This window comes from Alligator sinensis, unplaced genomic scaffold (genome assembly GCF_000455745.1).
Source record: "Alligator sinensis unplaced genomic scaffold, ASM45574v1 scaffold294_1, whole genome shotgun sequence".
NCBI classification, from domain to species: Eukaryota; Metazoa; Chordata; order Crocodylia; family Alligatoridae; genus Alligator; species Alligator sinensis.
Window position 1 is genome coordinate 1,549,117 of NW_005842305.1, and position 17,928 is coordinate 1,567,044.

Consider the following 17,928-nt stretch of genomic DNA (forward strand, 5'->3'; position numbering starts at 1 on the left):
CAGCATTCATTCCTGCCTGTGGCAGGGGGTCAGGCTAGATGATCTGTTCAGGTCCCTCCTGACCCTAGCTACTGTGAAACTGACTTATAAAACACATGGCCCCTATTGGGCAAACATGCTGATAGGAAGCAATCTCAAGAATAGGTTAGTGCAACCCACCTGAACAGGATATATGGTAGTGTCCTCTAAGTGCAGTCCACCTCAGTGCTGTCTTCAAGGCCTGGTGAGCCACTATGTTGTGTACATTTCAATTTACTCTTCACTCCCACAGCTGAGCTGCACCTTTCTTTCCCATTTCCAGTGATTCATGTTTCTTCACCAGCCTTAAATGACTAGGAAACATCACCAGATGGGACCACAAACAGTTCACCCAGAATCCCTCTGTCACTCTGTCTTTCAGCCTGTCACACAATTAGTGTGACCCTGCCCTCCATGAGGTGGAGTTGGCCCAGGTTGCCCTATACCTTATCTGCATATAAATTTTTGAAGGATCCCAAGACTCATGACAAGAGTCCAGTCACGACTGACTCCAGTCAGGAGTAAGGGCTAATTAGTACTTGGATCTTTTGTAGGAGGTATCTGGAGTTACACACATGTGCTGAGCTGTGGGGTCACCATGGCTTGAAATCCTGTTGATTCTGGTAGGACCCAACCAAACGAACTATATGGTAAATCATGAGCCTTTTGGCTTTGGACTGATACCAGGCATGGTTTGTATTCTGTATAAGGAGATGCTAAAGTGCTACTTAAAAGTGTGTTTATGGAGTACCTGTGCTAAAACTTGGAGCAGTTTCAAAAAAGGCATCAGTTTATCAGTACATTAATTCTAAATGGCATAAGTCTGTGGGTACTATTTGCAAATTGCTATAGCCATGTTTATTTCAAGGTCAGCATTTTCAAATTTGCTCCTTACTTCCATATGCTCAGGGAGAACAGGGTCTGACACTGGTGGTGATGGGGAGGGACTGCAGAGGGGAGAAGTTGGGGGTGGGGGAGACAGAAAGCAAAGGGGCTGACCCCCTCCCCTTGATCTATTTTTCTGTGTTGTAGCTCCCCCAGCACGCTCAATGGCAGACCTGGAAGCAGACCAGAAGCACTTCCGGTCCACTTCTGGGTCCGCCGCAGAGTGCGTGGGGGACCCCGCCTTCCCTGCTCAGTGACTGGTGCCTCCTGGGTCTGGGGAGGCATCGGGGGTCTCCCCACCAATCACTGAGCCGGGGAGGTCCCCTGCCCCCACGCGCTTGGTGGTGGACTGGAAGTACTTCCAGAAGTACTTTTGGCCCACTTCCAGGTCCACTGCCGAGCATGCAATCGGCCCCCCTGTGCTCCTGTGGGACACTTAATTTGCCCCACCATCGTAGCATTCACAAGCTGTGTCTGGTACATTGAGGTATGTAGAAAAAACATTTAAAGCTGTGTCTGTGGCCAAATCGCGGATTCTCTGAATCAGCATCAAATCTTCAGATTGGTATCCAGCTGAGTCAAATCGGGACAGTGATCCAGATAAACAAATCGAATTGCTGTCACCCGATTCGGGCCAAATCCGAATCGAATACAGCCCGTTTCACACACTCCTACTGAACACCTGTAGTAATTCACAAGATAAATCCAGAAGCCACATCCACACAAGTGCGGCCATGCAGCATATGGCACTGCAGACCTGTCTACAGCACCACACACCATACATCCAGGCATTTTCCATGCTGCTCTCAGGGTGGGGGTTTGACCCCAGGAGATCCCAGGGTCCAAAAAATCCGGGGGGGAGCAAGGTGACGCACGTGACAGCAGCATGTGCCACCCCAAACGAGAGCCCCACTGGCCAGAGCCATGACTGACTGCCAGCCAGGTTCCCAGCCACAGGAGCATCGCGGCTGCAGCTTCCTAGGACCCCAGGTAAACCTGCTGGGGCCAGCACAGTTGCTGGTCCCAGACTCCCCTACCCCACCTGGGGTAACCTGCCATGTGCTAAAGTGTGCATGGCACAGGCGTTCCCTGGGTACAAGTAGCAGTGGCACACGCCATGCCACTGCTGCTTGTCCCCAGGGAATCGAACGTCTATGCTCGCCTGGACCTGGCCAGAGATTTCAAATAGTAAACCATAGTGTCAAAAAGATTCTGACCTGTTGTGTTCTCTCTTAGTTCTTAGCAACAAAAGAATTCCCTTTATTTTCCCATAGTCAAAACATGAGGATGAGTATGGCATTTTTAGAAGGGTACTTTAAGTTCAACAAGGTTGCACACCACTAATCTAGTGTAATAGGATCTTGATCTTAATTCATGTCTCTAGGTCTACTATGATGCATGCCTGAGAATAGGTACTGTATCCTACATACAAGCAGCACAGATTTGGCGTGCCAAGTGGTGTGTGTAAATATCAAACATATCTGTTGAATTCAATGAATCACTTTTTTGCAGCAGTAATAAAACATTTAAATCATTATGAAAATATGAGCAATAAACACAAAATTCTGGGTTTTTTTTAAGGGTGACACAACATAAATTATATTTATTATATGAAATTGTTTTGAGGTTGTATTATGCCAAAAGAGAATTAATTTGTGCTGGATATTTTAAGTTGTATAGAAACTTCAGATTGTTATTTACACTTGCAGGTGGTGTTGAACTAATTTATTTTCATGTTTTTCACAACTGGTTATTTTTGTTAGATGATAATTTGAATATTTAGTATAGTTGCTGTTTCTTTTTTAAAGGGTTTTCCCCCAGCTGCTAAGTGCTAATTTCTCTCCTCCTCTCCTGAGATTCCTGGATCAAAAAGATAATTTGTCTTTTGACAGCCTGCATATGCTAAATTCCTGCTATGCAGTTCATTTTTATGGCTTAGCTATAAACCACTTAAAATAGGAGGCTTATAGGAGAGATGATGTGCCAGTTACAATTTTTAGCATTGCTACTGGCAGCATTACAATACAGATATTTGTTTAATGCAATAATTATATGGAATCTCATCTGAATATAACTGCAGTAGTTCAGAAAATTACTTTATACCTGTTGGTGCCAATTGGGGTGTCTTAATTCCATTACTTGAAGCAACGTCAAAACTGTAAAGTGACAGTAACATCATGTCTTTGTATTAGCAGTATTTGATGTTCTGTAATGCTGTGCCCATGAAGCTATAGTATTTGTAGCTTTGACTCAGCAATGCTTCTCTAACATTAATTTTTGAGAACTTTCTGTAACTGTGTTTCAGTAAGATCCTGTAAGGCTCTTTGTCCTCCTTAGCAGTAAGGGTTTCAGAAACTTCCCATCACTTTTTTTTTTAATCTTCCAGTTCTTTGAATAGATGGCACGGTGGCAACAGCTAATCTACAATAGTGCTCCTGCCTCTTTTAGTATGTGTAGAAGCAGCCTTAGTGTAGCGTAGATCCAAGTGAGAATTTGGCAATTTTGCATAAACCCAAGTCAGTTTATACAGGATTGCTATTTTAATAAACTGAATGACCCAAAGTGCACTATAATCTTCTGTCTGGATTTCAAGAGCTGGTGAGGAGGGAGTAGGAAATGTTAGCTAAATGTAATACCGCACATCCTGTATCCTGTTACCTTGTGTTTTTTATGGATGTTGAATTGACTGTCAGTGAAGACTCTGAAACAACTAAATCATAGCAACAGGAGTATCTTGATTGTATTATAAATTATGGATGAACCCAGTCTCCCATGAAGCACACTAGAACTCCAGACCCCGCAATTATACTGCATTTTTGGCTGATCCAGATCCTCAGTTGTCTAGTCAGCAGTTCTGCTTGCTGTGTATTTTGATGCTGACTTTTTCTATTTATTTTGGGCTTCCCCTCACCTTTTCACTTTAGGTGTATGGCACACTTGCATTAATATCACTGCCTTGTAGAAACTAGTGTTCGTTTTTAGTACCAGGTATGCTAAACTTTAGGTATTGAAGCTTAATTATTTGGAATAAAATTCTGGAGTATAAACAGTTCAGTTCAGGAAGTTCAAAATAACTCTCAGTTATGCAGCAGTTTAAACAGCTGTGTAATCACTTTATACCAGGACTGATTAGTTATCTCTCATTTTTGCTTTCTCCATTGTACTGCTTATCAGTATGAAGATACACCAAGTGAATCTCACAAGCATACTTTGAAAAGGAGGGTCTGCTTTACACGAGTCTAATCAGAAAAAATATTTTGGACTTGTTTTTAATGTTGTTGGCCTCTTGTAGGTTAAGTTCAAATGTCTATAAGGAGACAAATATCCCAGTTTCAAGCTGCTAATTACTTTTAGAATTATTAATTTCCATACTTTAAAAAAAAATGAAATAACTTTTGGCAGTGGCTGTTTATACTAGTTTTCTTCAACTTTTAGTTTTTTTGGTAGTTGCTCTTTGATTTTATTTTGATTTGGGGGCTCAAGTGTTGGTAAGTTGTGACTAAAGGAGACGGTATGAAGAAAGCTGCTTTGGGGGCATAACACTCACTGCTAAAGAACTAATTTTATGGGGGTTTTTAATTTCTGGTTGTCCTCCTTCATGTGATGTGAAAACTTTGATAAACTTTGGGCTGATAAGATATTTTACATAGTTAAAGTTTTGTTTTTTTTAAATCCTTAATCTTGGTGCCATTTTTTGTGCTGTTGTGTTTTAGCAGGTGGTTGATGTAAGAAACTGTCAATGAGTGCTCATTTCCGCCATGATGGCTGACCAGCCACCTCCATTAGAAGCCACACCTATATTGAATGAAGTGCCACTTCTACCTCATATGGTTAATGGGGACAGCATACAACAGGCAAGTAAGCCTTCAAAACTTAACATGTGTAAGGCCATACAAACTACCCTATTATGATATGAGGGGACTATCAAGCTTAGTGTAGCACTGTGTATTTTTGTACACAGCCCATAACTATTTTATAGTATAATAGGATAATATAGGACAACTAGAAAAATGCTGCTTCTGTGACCAACTGTTTGTTTTTTTTAATTGAGGAAAAACGTCATACTGATACTCAGAATGAGACATGAGTTTCTTTTGCTGTTTTAAGTCTAACTATTGGCCTTAGTAAACTGATGGTGCAAATGCTGAAAGGAAAAATGTTTTTTAAACAACTAGAATGTAATGAAACAATGAAAAACAGACAACAAAGCTTATAAAAAGTATCTGACATGAAGTGTTTTGCACAGGCTAGAGTACTGGTCAGGTTACAGAAACAGTAGAAAAGTACCAAGTTTGATTAGAAATGTGAACTCAAAAATTAAATTACTTTTGATAAAATGGTAAAAGCAGTTTGGTAAAATGCAAGCAGTTGTGTTTGGAAAACAGTAAACTGTAAGTTGGCTATTGCGGCTGGAAAGGTGATTGCAATGGCGTGTAATGGTAAAGACATTCTCGTGGTTTGGAGACGATCTCCTAGTGCAGTAGTTCTCAACCAGGGTATTGAGGCCCCCTTGGGGGTGCTGTGATGCAGGTACCAGCACCAGTGTAGTGGCAGCCAGAATACTGCCCCATGCCTAGGGCTGTGGCACACATGCATTCTTTGTGTATTAGGGTTCTCTGATAACTCTAAAGCAAGCAGAAGAGCCAGCGTATCCTGTAGCCCTTCCTGCTGTGCCACACCATCCCCAATCCTCCCAGAAACAGAGGTATACAAAACAGTTTTCACCTGTTCTGTGGGTCTCTAATTGGAAAATACTGTGCAGGGTCAAACTGAGAAGGGCTGGTATACAAACACACTCTCCTGCCTGCTTTAGAGTTATCAGAGAACTTTCTGATATAGAGCAGTTATCAGCACTCTTTCTTGCCCGCTCAGCGCTCTTTCCTGCCCAGCGCAGGGGGTTGGACTTGATCTACTGAGGTCCCTTCTGACCCTAAAAATCTATGAAATCTATCAGAACCCTAATGCAGGAGGAGCACACGTATGTACCACAGCCCTTCCCAGTCTGGCTCTGCACCTGGCACATAGGACACTTACCTGTAGCAGTGACACCTGGCTGAGAACCACTGATGTAAGTTGTGGGGGGTCCTGCTACATTAAGTTGTGGAAGGGTACTGTGCCTCTGAAAAGATTTGAGAACCACTGTTCTGGTGTGACTGCTCTAATAGTTCAAAGCAGACTGTTCCACAGAATGAAATCCTGTTGTGTTGGACTAGTGTGGTAGAGAGAGCCATGAGACCCATGAGCATCATTGTTTGGCAGTTTTTAAAAGACTAGCCAAAGCAAGGTACAACAGAGCAGTTGTGCATTCAGAAAGTTATCAAGTAGGTCCGTCAAACTTGTAGATGCTATTCATTATCACAGGTATATTAATTACATTGTACTTGTAATTGGAAGTTCAGTGCAAAAATAGTAGCTTTATTGGGCAACTGTTTGCTGGTGGGCAGAGGGGATTATTACTTCTGTGGAAATCTTGAAAACAGTATGTCTTTTATATACAAGCACATTGGCTAAATAGCACAGAAACAACATAAAATACAGGTTTAAGCTACTACAGTGTTTGGCACATATATTATAGAAAGTAACTGGGTGCAGTAGAACCAGGATCATTTACAGTGGTTTGCTGAGGGAGGCATGACCTGTGTAGCTGTTTGCTACAGCTGTTGCTTCCAAGGTTGCTGCTTTTGTGGTCAGCTGGAGTTCATCATTGGTCCCACACAGCTATTCTGAGAAGGTGGTGCCCTTTGAATTAAAAGCAGAAGCAATCAGCTGGGGCAGCTCAGCAGGCTTATGCAGCTGCTTGCTGCACCTGTATATACCCCCAACTGGTTCACAAACTCATTACCCTGGAGGTTGCAAAATCTAATTCCACGAACTATTTGTGCTCTACTATATCATTTCCACCACTTGCTTGGGGTAATATTTTGCAAAATTCTTGGTGTTAGGATGCAATTTGAAAAGCATTAAAAAATATATTCTTTATCTAATTTTGTCACTTCTGCTGTAACTTTCTAAATATACCTTCAAAGATAATTATGTACAGGTTTCCCTCGCTTTATACAGTAGATGCGTTCCTGAAAAACTGCGCATAACTTAAATTCACATAAAGGGAACCCACTTTACAAGGTAACAAATAGGGATACGTTCTAACACCTCGACTGCATCAGCCGCAGGTAAGTCTGTTGGGGCCGTGGCTGGGCCGAGCTGTGCTCGGGGCAGGTGGGGGGGCGGGGCTTCAGCCACCCCCAAATTCGCCATAGCCTCCACCCCTGCTCCCGGTGCCACTGCCACCTGCCCTGAGCGCAGCATGGCCCAACCCCCACTGCTGGGAAGAGCCCAGCCCCAGGGGCTGGGGTGAGTGGGCATCGATCTGGCGCATGCCCCCCCCTCCAGTGATGAAGGAGGGAGTGAGGCTGAAGCAGAGGCAGGTGCTGCATGGGCGGAACGGGGGTGCAGCTCCTGCTGCTGTGGGCTGGGGCCTCTTCCCAGCGGAGGGGTAGGGGGGTGTTGGGCTGCGTTGCACTCAGAGTGAGTGGTGGCAGCACTGGGGGGTAGGGGGTAGGCTACAGTGAATTTTGCGGTGGCTGCAGCCCCTCCCATAGCCTCCCTCCCAGCACCTCCACTGCCTGCCCCAAGCACAGCTTGGCACAGCCCTAGCCTGCAGTAGCAGCAGGAGCTGCACCCCACCTCAGCTGTGCTGAGCCTTCCTCTGCCCCAGTCCCTACTCCCTCCCTCACTACTGGTGGGGGCGCAAATTGAGGCCCTGCTCACCGCAGCCTCTGCTCCTGCCTGTGCCCTGCTCCCTTCCTCACTGCTCGGGCCTCAATCCCTGCCCGTAGCCTTTTCCCTTCCATCCACAGACTTACCTGCTGCCGATCACGTAAGAGTGAATTTACCTTGCGTATAACAATTTTTGGGTATAAAAAGGGTCATCGCGTAAGAGTGAATTCGCATATACAGAACCCGCATGAAGCGAGGGAAACTTGTATAGTATAGTCCTCTAAAGTTAATAGGTTCTTGACTACTGTGACCCAGGGCCAGCCGTTCTCTTTTATAGAATATTCAAAAGAAAATAACTTCAGACTTTAGATCTAGAGGTAAATATGGTAGGTCAAGCCCCTCATTAACTTAAACATATTGTTATTTGTTCAAACATATGAACTACACTTAAGCGTCTGAAAGCATATGGAAAATAGCTATAGCATGTCAACAGCCTTTTTTCTTCTTAGTTGAAACTTTAATAAATCCCTAATAAAAGTGGATCCTTGTTGTGTTTAGAAAGGAAATATCCAAATTGCTTTCTCTAATTAGTTTAAAGTAAAGTGGGTATTTTTTTTCAGTTAAGATTTTCACTGTTTCGTTTAATACTGAAAAACATTTTTATTTATATGAAACAATGAAAATTAGTGAACTGTAGGTAGTAATACCATAGCATTCTATGTAGATTTGGAAATCCTTGCTTCCGAATTGTTGGAAATTTTTGAAATTTGTAAGGAAGCTGCCACATGAAATGCAAAATTATTTTTTTTTTGTTTGGAAAAATTTGTGGTAGTTCCTAATTTTAAATTTCATTATTATAATTGTAAATGCATTAGTTGATATTTCTGTTAGTTCAGAAGAAAATTACTGTCCTTTAAAAGTGAAGGAATATCACAGGCAAAGCCTCTTGCTGCCAAAGTCCCCACTTTGCAGGCTGGATCCGGTGGCTCTGTGGGCCATAGTCTGCTCACCCCTGGTCTAGTCCTACATTAAAATAATTAATGACAGTTTATATCTGTAAACTAAGATTGAGGGAGCAAGGTATCTGAATTAGTTCTCTCAGTCAGTAGAAGTTGCAGCATATGAAAGACAAAATTGAAAACTTAAGCAGAACTTTTTTTGTAATTTGTGTGTGCATATTTCAACAAAATGGAATAACTGTCTAAAGTGAAAGTGTTCTGAGCAGGGAAGTGAATGGCTACCTTTATTTCTTTGCTTTTAACTCCATGTTTGTGCAGCGTTATTATTTGGGAGTGACTGACACTGGGTAATAGGAGGTCACCTTCAGTCTTAGAAACTCAGTTTTGGCTGTCATTAACTTTATTAAAAAAAAAGCAAGTCTGTGCAAAATTTATTGTAAGAAATTTGCCAGAATTCACTGCCCTTCTGGAAAGGTTGAAATTTACTGGCAGGGAGAATCTTGGGAGGCAGGGTTAGAAATGAGCTGATTCTACTCTTCTCTCCTTTTCTTCCCAGGCTGTGTGTTTTGAGGTTTCACACAGGATGACAGGTTCAATGGGTTTTGTGCACTGCTGACCTGGAGAGCAAAGCTATGAAAGGGTGATAAATTGTGCAGAATAGCAAATAGAGCTACAGTGTAAGAACCAGCTATCTTATTCTGACTAAGGAATGAGTGCTGCTGAGCTAAAACTTTCTTGGGAACTAAGGGCGTTAGTACTCGGGGGTGGGGGCAGAGGTGCTTCAAAATACCAGAGTGGGTGCTTTTATCTAAAGCTCGTTGAGCAAGCTTTAGATAAAGTGCCCCTGCCACCATTTTGAAGTGTGTGGATGCTGATACGCGAGACGCTGGAGCGCAGTAATTACTATACTCCAGCAGACTTGATTGAGTAGACTTAATTAATCAAGTCTGCTCGTGTATAAGCATTCTGTGGGAGGCTTACTGAGGCAGCTGTTGCCATCAAAGACTCCTAAACTGTGAAACAAATTCCTCAACACAATGAGCTATGCCAGCTGTGCAGTTCCAGTGGGAGCTATGCAGTAAAAACAGTTACTTAACACACACAATTTGAGAACTGTTAAGAGTGGCTCCTTATTTCTTTGGTCTTAAGAGTTCAACAGAGCAACTGCAACGTCCTGGTAGTTTCTCAAACTGCTCCTCCTCTCTGCTGCTTTTGCCACTGCACATTTCTAGTGTCCTATCCAGATACACAGAGCTCCGCTGGCCTCATGGAGTTTTTGCCTTAGCTGTACTACATGTATTAAATTGTTATTGTGGGAGCTTGACTACTGCTATTTAAATCTGATCAAGAGTTTCTCTTCTAATCTGCAGTCTTCGCTCTTAATTTTCAGAGATCTTCCCTTTTTAGAGATGATATGTTTAATGCTTGATCATCTGCCTAGAGATGAATATTTAATATTAAAGATCAAGCAAAAATGGTTTGGTCACTTTTGTATGAGTGAACAAGTACAATTTCCTGATTGTTAGGAAAAAAAAAAAATCTTGTGACATTTTTCTGCTGCCTTGAAAGAGGTTTATAAGAGCAACAGCTGGGAGTACAAATTTGAAGTTTGGCAGGGAAATGCCCCTGAGGGATGCATTTCATTGTTCCAATAACATTTTATTTTGATTTGGCACTGTGAAAGCCTTTGAAAATGTCACTCTGCATATGCAATGGTCTTTGGAGGTATTCTCACTCTAAGCTTAACAGTGTACTGAAGGAAAGATTGTAGTTTCTATTTGTATGATATGGAGGTATCTTTGCCTCTTTTACTAGTGCCTGCTTGCCATATACTGCATACCAGCTCCTAAAATTACATGCAGCACGTCTGCCCGGGCAGACAGCGCCTGCACGGCAGCGTGGGATGCCGGGTGGCAGCTCTCTGTCCCCACTTGCCCACGCATACCCCCTAGGGCAGTCTCAAGAACCCTTGGTTGACAACCCCTGCTTTAGGGCACCCAGTGCACACTAAGAATTCTCCATCTTCATAATGTGACTCGTCTCCTGACAGACATTGGGGATTTATCTGTTTGAGCAGTTTTGCATGGACAGTGATTGGATCCTCCCTATCTGGAGGCTTCCTAAACCCAGTCTTCTCTTGCTATTGCACTACATAAAATTTGGGGTTTAATGCTCTGAAAAGGTAGTTTGAGATGTTTGCTGCAATGTGTAGAACTCAAAAACAGTGTATAGTTTTGTTGTCTCCCATCCATTTAGTTCTTAGATGATTTGGAAGTGTACCTTTGAAAGCAATATATGGGCCAGATACAGCAGTTCCTTTTATGGCATAATACACTTTATTGTTTATTATAACAGTTATATTTTGTCTTTACAGTTTTGCTTGAATAACATCAGCAGTAAATAATCCGTGAAGTATTACTTCATTCTCTAAAGCAGTAAAGTTAAGTGTCCATGTAGATTGGTGTTTCACTGTGGTGAGGTTTTTCTGCTTTAATGCACTTTGCAATGGAATATGAAGGGTAAACACAAAGTAGAAAATGGGACAAGTAATCCTTAAGGAGCTCCCACAGGTTTTAAATTAGAAGTGACCTCTGCATACCATTATAATGCGCCAGGCATCTACAATTTTGTGTAGTCCATTGGGTTGTTAATTAGAACAACTTTGATCATGACACAGCAAAGGTAGGCAAAAGTCTGACACTCGTATATTTTTAGCTGGGCTAGACCTTCTTTGTTTCCCGGCTAAATGTGTGTGTTCTGTCCTTTAACACTTTTTAACGTGAGACTTATGTCAAAGGCTGTGAAATTAAAATGTATAAGACTTCAGTTTGTTTTTTGTTTTCTGTTCTGGAACTAATGGCTAAGCCTCTTAAAGAAGCAATATATCTTTATTTACCTTAGTGTTTTTTGTGATAATTGTCAACATGTCCTACCCCAGCACATCTGATCAAAAGTTTATAACAACTGCATCATGTTGCCAGCCTTTTTTCATGTGATATACTCTGCTTACCCCTTTGCTGCAGTTTCTCCAAAGAGTAGATACTTTTACAAGCCAAAGAGCCAAACATTTACATTCTGAAAGTAAATTTAGGATTGCTATATAGCTGAAAGCAAGATATTTTTTGTTGCGACTGTGCAAAAGGACAGATTAATCAAAATGGGTTTATTTTAAAATTAATGTACAAGGGTTATTTTACAGGAATAAGACACGTGATACAGCAAAAGCCTTTATTCCATTCAGTTGGGTACAGCAGTTAGTAAAGCAAAAATGAAGCAGGTAGGGAGTCTGATAGAAATGTATGAAGTTACCATGTGGAAAAAGACATGCAAGTGTGGAGGCAAAGAAGAACCTTAAAAAAGTAAAATATGACCATTGCTTTTAAATACTTTTTCAAATGGTGCTCACCTTAATAGATTCTTAAAAATATTAAAAGTCACCTGCAGATGTAGTTAGTGTGATGGGAGTCTGGCAGCATATCTGTGCCAAGTTTCTCAGTACTGCTAACATTGGCCAAACTGAATTGTTATGAGCGCAAAAGGTTTTTTTTTGAAAAAATTTTTCCAGTGTAAAGTAAATGCAGTCTTGGAATTCCAGTCCAGGAAATGTTTCAGACCAACTTGATTTCATCAGGAATCTCTTTTGGTTCACTTGGGGCAGAGGTGCTCAACCCCCAACATTGTCATCCAGCCTGTGGGGCTCTCTGTAGGTCTGTGGCCCTGTGCGCTAGATCAGGTGGGCAGAGGTGGCCTAAGGCCCAATCCCAATGCATGGACCCATGCCCTACCATTCATTTGGCCTGCAGGGCTAGACCCTTGAGCACCACTGGCTTAGAGTGTTTCTGGTTAAAATACACTTCAGTTTTCTGAACAGTCTGTGAGAATCTGGAGATTCCAAACCATTTCCTAGTAAAAAATCTTGGACGTGTCTGTTCAGCGTTCTCTGAAAGTTCACAGTTTGCTTTTGCCTTTATTGAACATGTCCACCTTTTGGAGTTCAAGTTTGCCATCAGAATAGGTGTCTGGTTGCTGGCTTCCATCTCCTCAGCAACCTTGCCTCTCAGCAAATCAAATTAATTCCCCCATTCTCTGGCATGCTCTGGCAGATCACTGCATTTTATTTATTTATTTATGTATTTTTGCTCCATTCCACCTCACTTCTGTCCCTTAATGATAGATTGCTCCTACTTTCCTAAAACAAGCAACATCTCTCTTCCCATTTACGTGTTTTAACTCATACAGAAGTGACAAAGCTGCTTTGCCAAATGGATGGACCTACTTAAATTTCAGTTCATACTTTGTGTGCCAACTTTTTAAGTAGGACCTGTTATTTATTATCTTCCTCGCACAACTTTTGTGAATCAGAAACAGACAGTGGTAGTACTATCTTAAGAGGGCTGTTTACAGGGTGCACTTACAGGGTGAGTTTATTTATGTTTAGGTACAATTTTTGTGATGATAAGGTTCACGTAAGGTCATGAGAGCAGGGACCATGTCTTCATAGAATCATAGAAAATTAGGATTGGAAGGGACCCTGGAGGTCATCTCGTTCAGTTGTTCTCTCATACCTTTTTTGTACGAAGACCCATTTTTACACATCGATGGCCAGTCTCTACCCAGTGCCCTTCACTCCTGACCCACTGTTTCCCAGGCCCCAGACCCGTAGTATATGGGCAGGGGGGTGTGAGGGATGGGGGCCCCAAGCAGCCCTTTGCAAGTTGGAACTCTGACAGCCTGCAAGGGAAAAGCCATGGTTTCCCACATATTTTTCTCCTTTAAAGGAGAATCCATTCTTAAAGTTTGTTGGTCCATTTTTAAAGTTTGTCTATGGCCCTTTCATGTATTCTTGCAACCCACAAGTTGAGAAACACTGATCTAGTCCAACTGCCTGCTCAAGACAGGACTACCCCCAACTAGATCATCCCAGTCAGCGTTTGGCTAGCCAGGTCTCAAAAAGCTCCAAGGATGGAGATTCCACCACTTTGGGTAACCTACTCCAATGTTTGAGTACCTTCCTAGTAAGAAAATTCTTCCTAATATCTAACCTAAATTCTCTTGCTGGAACTTGAGACTGTTGCTCCTTGTTCTGTCATCTGCCACCACTGAGAACAGTGTAGCTCCATCCTCTTTCAAGCCCCACTTCAGGTAGTTGAAGCCTCCTATTAAATCCCCTCTGTCTCTTCTTCCCTAGACTAAATAAGACCAGTTCCCTGAATCTTTCCTCATAAGTTATGTTCCCCAGCCCCCTCACCATTTTTGTTATCTATCCACATCCTTTCTGTAGTGGCATGGCCCCAAAAACTGAATACAGTACTCCAGATGTAGTCTTACCAGTGCTGAATAAAGGGGAATAATCACTTCCTTTGACCGGCTGGCAACACTTCTTCTGATGCAGCCCAGTATGCCATTAGCTTTCTTTGCAACAAGGGCACACTATTGGCTCATATTAAACTTATTGTCCACTGTAGTCCCCAGGCCTTTTTTCTGCAGAGCTGCTGCCCAGCCAGTCAGCTCCCAGCCTGTACTGGTGCATGGGATTGTTTTGTCCTAAGTACAGGACTTTGCACTTGTCCTTGTTGAACCTCATGAGATTTCTTTTGGCCCAATCTTCCAATTTGTCTAAGTCTCTCTGAATCCTAGCCCTACCCTCCAGCATATCTAGTACTCCCCCCAGCGTGGTGTCATCTGCATATGTGCTGAGGGTGCACTCTATGCCATCTTCCAGTTAATTGATGAAGATATTGAACAAAACCAGCCCCAGGACTGATCCCTGGGGCATTTCACTTGATACCGGCTGCCAACTGGACATCAATCCATTGGTGCTCCAACCACTTTCCTGTCCACCTTATTGTCCATTCATTCAGCCCACCTGCAAGAATGCTGCAGAAGACCATATCAAAACCCTTGCTGAAATTAATGTATATCGCATCCACTGCTCTTTCTGCATCCACAGAGCCAGTCATCTCATCATAGAAGGCAATCAGATTGGTCAGGTATGACTTGCCCTTGGTGAATCCATGCTGACTGTTCCTAATCACCTTCTTCTCCTCCAGGTGCTTAGAAATGGATTCCTTGAGGATATGCTCCATGATTTTTCCAGGGACTGAGGTGAGGCTGACTGGTCTGTAGTTCCCTGGATCCTCCTTTTTCCCTTTCTTAAATATGGGCATTATGTTTGCCCTTTTCCAGTCATTTGGGACCAATCCTGATCACCATGAGTTTTCAAAGATGATAGCCAATGGCTCTGCAATCTCATCAGCCAGCTTACTCAACACCCTCGGGTACATCCCATCCAGCCCTATGGATTTGCATAAGTCCAGCATTTCTAAATAGTCCCTGTTCTTTCACTGCTGTTGGCTGCTCGCCTCCTCCCCAAACTGCTGCCTGGTGCAGTAGTCTGGGAGCTGAACTTCAGATGTGTTTAAACAGCTCCAGGATCATTACGAGGTCCTAATACTGATTTTTTTTTTTTTTTTTTTTTTTTTTTCTTCCTTGAAACGTGTTTTAATCAAAGCGATGGGCAGTCTACCTGATGCATGCGTATTTGAGCTTGACAATGGTTGTATACAAAGTAAATAACTTTGTGGCGTCCACTTAAACTAAATCCCTTTGTTACCAGAATTCATGGTACTTCAGTCAATAACGTGCCACAGCAGTTATTTCCAAGACGTAAGTTAGCATCATGTAAGTTCACTTCTGCGTACTCCCCTCCCAACAAGGCACAGAGTAGGTATTGCATAAGGGTTAATCATAACAAAGTAACACACACAAATACTGGAACACTTACAGGAAGCTAAAGCCAAGGTAAGCCATAGACAACAATGGAGCATAAATATATTCTTAGTATGTATTTACATGAGCGTAACAGTATAATGAACAGAGAATAGCAGAGAACCATATAACTTCCTTGTTTTGTTTTTAAAAAGTTTTTGTTTTTATATAACTAGTTAGGACAGTTGCATGAAATTTACTCCAGTGTCTATAATGGTCTGCCTTCTAAATAGGAGTCTTAGCTAAAGCTTTGTAGGCTTAATTTTCTTTTTAGATCCACACAGTTGCATCTCTTACCATGCCCTGCAGGGGCTAAGAGCGCACATAGCCAGGGCTGAGTCATGTGTGGGCTGGGGGTTTCGCACACCCCTGAGCCTTGGGGATGATGGCAGCTCTTATCCCCAAGTCTTGCTGCATCCCTGCAGCTGGGAACCATGTCCGCTCACATGGCTCCCAGCTACAAGCTAGATCCTGCTACACATGCAAATTAAACCTGGGTAGCAACCACCTATAAAGTTAGTACACATTTTAGAGGTCTGACTTTTTATAGCTGGTTGAAGCTTTTTATCATGTGATAACTACTTTGTGTGTGTGTAGCTGGTATTTAAGGTAATTAACCAGTTAATTGCATGCTACTTGTAACTGTAGAGGGGGCCTTAAAGGCCAAAATTCCCATTGGATAAAAAGATTGGATCCAAATGTCAGTTTAAGATGGAAAGGGTTAATATATCATAAAGAAATCATAAAAAGGTCAGGAAGGTATAGTAACTGTCAGTAGTTTCAAGTTTTTGATGTATCCAGCTAGTTTAAATAATAATAAAACAAGCCTGAAAAAGATTGACAGATGTCTAAGGAATCTTTGTGAAAGTAAATGTGAATATGTTGGTGTTGATTTGAGGAACTTAACCTTTGACCATAGTTGCGTAATCATGTTTTCTTCTATGCAAAACTACCAGGCCTTTTGGAAGCTGTAGTGTGTAGAAGATGGATTTGATGTTTGTTTTAATGAAGGAGTCTGAATGTGAAACTCCAGACATTCTTCTGAACAAATGGAAATTATTAAATCCAGAAATAGCTAAATGACAAAAAAATTAATTGAGGTCTTTTGAGAACTGATTGTTAAACTGTATTTTAACCTACTTTCAGTGAGGAAACAGGATGGACTCAAGGGTAGAATGTCCTCTATTAATACTGTCTCTTCATATACCCATTCCTATCAATCTAGTTAGTTCTGAGGTTAAGAGAATTATAGAGGAGAATGAAAAGCAAAGTGAATTCTCTTTGCATAATTTATATCTTGGATCACTTGGTATTTAAGTAAAAGAAGTGGCATGAAAAGCAAAACAGAAAAAGCAAAGCTTAGCTGTCCTTTCCACGGATCAGGCCTCTGGTAGGTATCAAAACCACTTTGAGTTTTTCATAAAAAAGGATAATTTACTTTGTATCAAGACATGTTGGGAATTCAGCTCACGCTGTTTATTAGTATTTTTTTACTTGCCGTTTTGCTTATATAAAATTTTTTTACATGTTTATTACCTAATTTTAAAAAAATGAAACTGAAAGAGAATTTTTTTTTTTTTTTAATCTCTGAAGTAAATATAACTTTCATTGAAATCATGGGAATTTTTTTTCAGGTTATTCTTGTGCAGGTAAATCCAGGAGAAACTTTCACAATTAGAACTGATGATGGACATATCCAGTGTATCCAAGGTAAAGGAAATTCAAATGTATGGCATCAAATGATTTGTTCAACTGCAGAAAAGCAATCATAAAACTACTCCTTTAAAACTTCCACTACATAATTTATTATAGGCATGTTTACATGTTCTTAGTAGAATAACACAGTAGTTTGTCCCATAAGGGTAGCTAGGAAACTACTTGAAACTGTAGAAAAAGTTAAATTTAATCGGTTTAACTTTGCTAATTATAAGCAACAAGTTTTGCAGATAATTCATAGAAGCCAGTTAGAACATCATTGTAAACACCAATTAGTTTAAATAGCTGACTCCTCAGAACGTTAACACTTCAATGCACTGGGGGTTTCTGCCACACCAGGCTACATTATTTTGGATATTGTATGACAGGATCTCAGTGCACTGCGGTGTACTTGTAGTCTGTTGCTGTTCAGGAGTAGATTCTGCTCTGCTGTGTACACTTACAAATGCTGTTGTGCTTAGGAGAAAAATAGTAAAATTCAGCAAATTTTAAACCTGGTTTCAGAATGTCCCCAGAGGATTAAATTATAGAGCTGAGCACTTCCAAGTTTGGAATAGCTTTTATGATGTTTACCTCAGAATGTTTTCCTGTAGTGATCATCTGTTCATTCTTTTTTCATTTCTTCTTAAGCGTGCTACTCTTTTCCCTAATCAGCTCCTCTTTCCCCAGCCCACTAGCTTGCCTAGCAGGGCTCCACACCCAGGAATTCAGTAGCAGGCATCACCCCTGAATTCTCAACCCCTTCAGGAACCCCACAGACTAAGTGAAATAGCTTTACAGGTTAGATCTGGCCAGTTGCCTATACCCTGGACATCCCCACTTTTAGCATATTCCATGTGCTATATTTTTCATGTGCCCATTCCTG

At 41.6% G+C, this 17,928-nt stretch overlaps 1 protein-coding gene across 1 annotated transcript in view; it reads left to right on the plus strand.

Moving 5' to 3' along the window:
• LOC102377748 (fibronectin type-III domain-containing protein 3A-like) overlaps positions 1–17,928 on the plus strand; it is an 84,009-nt gene that overhangs the window by 28,490 nt on the left and 37,591 nt on the right. The window contains exons 2-4 of the mRNA XM_025209725.1: positions 4,617–4,757; positions 14,630–14,684; positions 16,982–17,057. Of these exons, the coding sequence (XP_025065510.1) occupies positions 4,708–4,757; positions 14,630–14,684; positions 16,982–17,057 (181 nt within the window). The 5' untranslated portion in view covers positions 4,617–4,707. The remainder of the gene's footprint in view (positions 1–4,616; positions 4,758–14,629; positions 14,685–16,981; positions 17,058–17,928) is intronic.